General features: G+C 38.7%; 1 protein-coding gene across 1 annotated transcript; it reads right to left on the bottom strand.

Annotated features, from left to right (window-relative positions):
* Nucleotides 1-273: 273 nt before the first annotated feature.
* star (steroidogenic acute regulatory protein) lies at nucleotides 274-4566 on the bottom strand. The gene is made up of 7 exons (XM_084389466.1): nucleotides 4407-4566; nucleotides 4201-4308; nucleotides 2226-2353; nucleotides 1882-2040; nucleotides 1517-1701; nucleotides 1339-1432; nucleotides 274-908 (listed from the first exon to the last, which is right to left on the bottom strand). Exons 1-7 carry the CDS (start codon nucleotides 4468-4470, stop codon nucleotides 789-791), a joined length of 858 nt encoding a protein of 285 aa, XP_084245592.1. The 5' UTR covers nucleotides 4471-4566; the 3' UTR covers nucleotides 274-788.
* Nucleotides 4567-4839: the final 273 nt, after the last annotated feature.

The raw sequence follows: 4839 nt of genomic DNA, 5'->3' as shown, positions 1-4839 counted from the left end.
GTCCAGACGACAAGACATTTTTATGGACTGAATATTCTGGCTTTAATACGAGTCACATTCCCTTTCCGGGGGCAATTTGCTTGAACATCGCTGAGACGCTAATAGGCATAACTGACTCAAAATGTTGTTTATGTAACTGGCTGAGTGGCTTGCCAAAGTATGTTGATGAAGCTATTTCCTGTATTTCCTTACTCAGTCTGCAAAATGAGGCTTCAGTCATAATTTTTGCTCCTCTTGTGATACAACCGTGAACAAAAAAGACTGATATTGTAGTTTGTCGTTTTAATAGGTTTATTAAATATTCGTTTAGCAGACATCCTTTTCCAGGGTGAAGCAATAATAATATTAACTTAAAATAAATACTTTTTTTTACACAAACAATGATAAAACTAATAAACCCATAAATCGATAGTCAGTGGTGTTCTGCAGAAGTATATGAGTGAATAAAAGAAAGTTAAAGCCACAAAATGGAGGTGACAGAGGAAGTCAACTGGTTGAAATCGAAACTTTCTAAACCTCAATTACAATGACCCAGTAACCTACAGCATAAATGTTTTAGTTATTATAGTTCTGTGCATGCAACGTGAAAACATTTTTAAATTGTGTGGCTTGAACAAAGAGCAGCATATTGCTTTGATGGACAATTTAACTTCTGTATCTGTGTGAAATGTTTAGGCCCACAAGAGTAGGCTGGAATGGGTGTGACAGCTTTGGGTGGGAGGAGCTTGACCCTGAAAAGAATCTGCCGTTGTTGTGACATCTATGTTTTTAGGGTATAAGTGTGGACATCAGCAGGCAATGGCTGCTTCCACACTACCACTGGATGCCATTCTGTGCCTGAGATGATTTGCGAAATCCACCTGGGTTTGCGAAAGTACCCGGTTGATGACAGTTTTCGGGATCCATCCCTGGAGAACAGGGACAAACCGTACATTAGAACACTTATTAAGCTTATTTGGAAGCATAGTGTGATACTACATTGAGAGTGACTTTACTTTTGTAGATCTTCCTTATTAACAAGCATTAACTATCAATTATCATTCAAATTCACAGCTGCTTCAAAGGTAAACTGTCTTTTTAAAGCCACTAGAAACAAGTTTTCTGAAAACTCCCCCTATTGGTTGGGAAAGAGATAGTGCCGCCACAAACTCATGCTATTGGTTGAATCAAAAACAGAGCAATGTTTTGATTGCACCAACAGTGCAACCTTTCAGGGGAATCAGCATAGTCATTTTTTGCTTATACATATTAATCTGAAATAAGAGAAAGTAGGCTATTTAACATCCAAGAAATTGCATACTTCACTTCACCTTTTAACTGAGAGGGCAGTTGACTTACCTTAAGGTCTAAACTGAGCAACCAGGTAAACTTTGTCTTATTGGGATCATCTGCACTTGGTCGCATCACAATACAGGTGGGTCCATTCTCAGCCCTTAGAAAATAAGAATGAATTTAATACATTGCAAGAGGTTTGTATTTTTATTTAGTGGGGGGAGTGGTTAAAATTTTCACTTACCTTACAAATCCTTTCTTCTCAGGCATTCCAGGGTGCTGAGTGGACATTCCGGCCAGGAAGCATGTAGATCCCCTGCGCTTGGCACAGCGGACACTTACAAAATCTCGTGGGCCGACCACATTTCCAGGTGTTTCACCTGAAACCTCATGTGTGATCATAGTATCCTGACCGATCTTCTGAAGAATCTGAGAGGGACCAAAACTGTATTGAATACCAAATATCTCTAAGCAACAGTAGCTGTATGTTTTATTACATTGTGATGGAGGCTTGTGAGTAAGATATGAGAAGATAGGCAGTCCTTCAAAAGTGTAGTGACTAAAATGCATACAGCATAGGAATCTGGCAGTCAGTAGATCTATACCCACCTTGACTTGTTTGACATTGGGGTTCCACTCCCCCATTTGTTCCATGTTATTCACCAGCTCCTCATAAAGGTCATCTGTTTGCTGTTCAAGCATCACTTCCAACTTAAAAATCTTCCCAATGTCTGGTAATACTTTACTCATCACCTTATCTCCATTGAGCTGAGGGAGAAAAACCCACATAAAAAACACAGTTTAAAAAAATAAAAGGTTTGCAGCTCTAAAGGCCTTGGACACCAAAGTGCTGTATAAAACTGTATAATAAAATATGCATGCATAAAAGGCATCTATACATGGCCTCATCAGAATGAATGATGAAATATGATTATGATTATGATTATTATTACAGTCTCAATCTCAGTTTGCCAGCCGTCCTGGTCACTGAGGATGCTGATAGACTTCTGCAGAGCTTCCTGTCCCTGCTGCACATAGCACTGCTCAGCTTCACTGTACGTCTCTTCTGCAATCCGACTACCTGTGCAAAGAAACACACACACGATCATCTCCGTAAAGAAACAACAAATACACACTAGATTTATGAAGAAAATGTGCATTTCTGTGAATTTGATTCACCCCTTCTGCAAATTACATTATTATGCCAGTAGGTGGCAATAAGTGACTGTCTTTATACGTTACTGAATCATTCACTCAAAAACACTGAATTATTTAGGAATCAAATAAGTGACTAACCGATAGTAAGAGTCCATCACTTGTGCATTTCGGAATCCTGTTGGCAGTAGTAGGTCTAATTCGAACACATGACTCATACTGTCAAATACTATTTTTCACCTACTATATTGGAAGTCGTAATGTTGTGATGCAGAGACTCATTATCGTGTCATTATGAGTGAGTCATTTAATCATTCACTCAACCAATTCGTTAAAAACACTGAATCATAACTGTGTCCGAAATCGCATAGGGGTGAATTTAAAGGAGTCATAACCTGCAATTTTCACTTTTCCACGAGAATCAATGTATGTTATGATCGACTAACGATTATACACTGGCCGGGAAGCCGATATTTAAAAGTGAAGCGTTTGTTTACCTCAGGGTAAATAAACCAGCGCGCGTGCACGCGCACTCAAATACGAGATTTTGATTTCAGCTCCCTCTTGACGTCATGAGGTAGTAGGATATACCATATATGGACACCGCAGCAGGAAGCCCCCCCCCCCCCCCCCCCCCTTTCCCCTCTCCCCCTCATATTCAGTTCAGTCGAGAAAGATGGAGAAACCGAGTGCACACCGGACTTGCTCTGTGGTTGATTGCCATAAAAAACATGTAAATGTGTTTTATCTCCCAAAATCGGACTAAACTATCAGGGACCAGTGGATTAAATTCATTTTTAATGACGCTGTCCCAACAACCCTTTCAACTGGCGTGCAGAGCTATATAGAGCGTCCACTACAGCCAAAACATCGCATAGATCTCGCGAGACAATAATGCCTTCAGAAATAAGGGTAAAAGTAGGTCTGTGTTTATTTTTTTTCCACTTTTCTTTTTTAGAAGGGCCTGAAAGACTATAATACAGCAGTAGGTATCCAATGTAATACTAGGTTATGACTCCTTTAAGTATTTTTTCCCAGTCATCTCAATAGCAAAAAGTGTCCCAATTTACTTGAATTCAACTGAGTAGGTACAACATTTTATAAAGAACTTACTTCACCATTAAAAAAAAGTACTTTCTTAATGGTTGTAGCATGAATGAAATCCAGACATAGTGATGTGACCAGACATCCAATCATATGACCTTTGACATCCATTGAGTTGCTTCTTTGCAATTCACATCTACTCTGGCACCTAAAACACCTACTGTACTATATAGGGAAGTATGCAATTTCAGATGCTGTCTTTATGTCTTTATATTCACTAAACCAATTAATTAAAATACACTCATTTGTTCAAGAACAAAACAAGTGATTGTCTTTATGAGTAAGTAATTGAATCATTCACACAATCAAAATGCTGATTCGTTTAAAACGATACCAAGATGCACAATTCTGCTGTGGCTTTGTTCATAACTATTTTAGTGATTGAAGCAAAAAGTTGAAAATGCTGTCTAAATTGAAAGTTACTCACCAATAACTTTTTGTTTATATATCTTTTGTACAAAAGCAATACCACACTCACTAATATTCAAAACAACAGCACACTGCTCCTGTAATATTGCTTAAATTATATATTGAACAGACAGTTAAACAGGACAATAACGGAGTACATAATTTTAAGAATTTAGTTGGCTAATATTATTAGCTATTGGAGTCTACAGCATCCATATTTCTGTAATATAAATGTTGGAAGTTGTGAGGAAGTTATCTTACTGAGAAGTGAGCTCCTTCTTCGGACGTGGTTAATCCAAGCACCAGGTCCAGGTCCGGAAAGCTTTTTCAGCTCATGATGAATTGCAATCATTGCATTCCTCCTCAAACCTGATTGTGAAATAAAAAGACAGAAAATAAACTTGAATAAATACTAGCATATTATAAAAATATTTCAGAAAACCTGGATACATGAAACAGCTTCTTACCTGTCATGTTTCTCACGTGCCTGTAGGAAATGCCAGCACACAGTTTGACCGTTGCAGGCAACATTATACAATTTTCTTAACCGATGAATGAATGACTATACACTTGAAATGTGGGCACGGTGAGTTAGAAGTGAAATCTGAGGAACAGCTGCCTGCATCGGTCTCTTTATAGCCCCGTCAGACAAGGCCGCGTTCTCGTCACCTCGCAGATAAAATAGCACCATCACTCAAAGCACGGGGGTGACCCTGTGTGTCAAGGATGTGCATTGAACACGACGGCCTCTCTGTTACCACTATAAACACGTTGTTACAGATAACGGCCAGTGCCTGAAGACTACCCACACAGAACACTGATTTGTACACTTATGTTGTCTGTCTTTTTCAAGTCACAACAAACAGTGTTATTAGATAACTTTTAGCATATGATAAGCCG

The sequence above is a fragment of the Rutilus rutilus genome (genome assembly GCF_951802725.1).
Source record: "Rutilus rutilus genome assembly, chromosome: 19".
In the NCBI taxonomy this organism is placed as follows: domain Eukaryota; kingdom Metazoa; phylum Chordata; class Actinopteri; order Cypriniformes; family Leuciscidae; genus Rutilus; species Rutilus rutilus.
Note: the sequence above shows the minus strand (reverse complement) of the source record. Positions and strands in the feature narration are given on the sequence as shown.

What these genes read in the sequence shown, in the direction of transcription:
- star (XM_084389466.1), bottom strand. Translation starts at nt 4,470, where the DNA reads ATGTTGCCTGCAACGGTCAAACTGTGTGCTGGCATTTCCTACAGGCAC. An exon ending in AAGAAGGAGCTCACTTCTCA is followed by an intron (nt 2,354 to 4,200) that starts GTAAGATAACTT and finishes TTCTTTGCACAG; the next exon opens with GTAGTCGGATTGCAGAAGAG. An exon ending in GAGAAGAAAGGATTTGTAAG is followed by an intron (nt 1,433 to 1,516) that starts GTAAGTGAAAAT and finishes TTATTTTCTAAG; the next exon opens with GGCTGAGAATGGACCCACCT.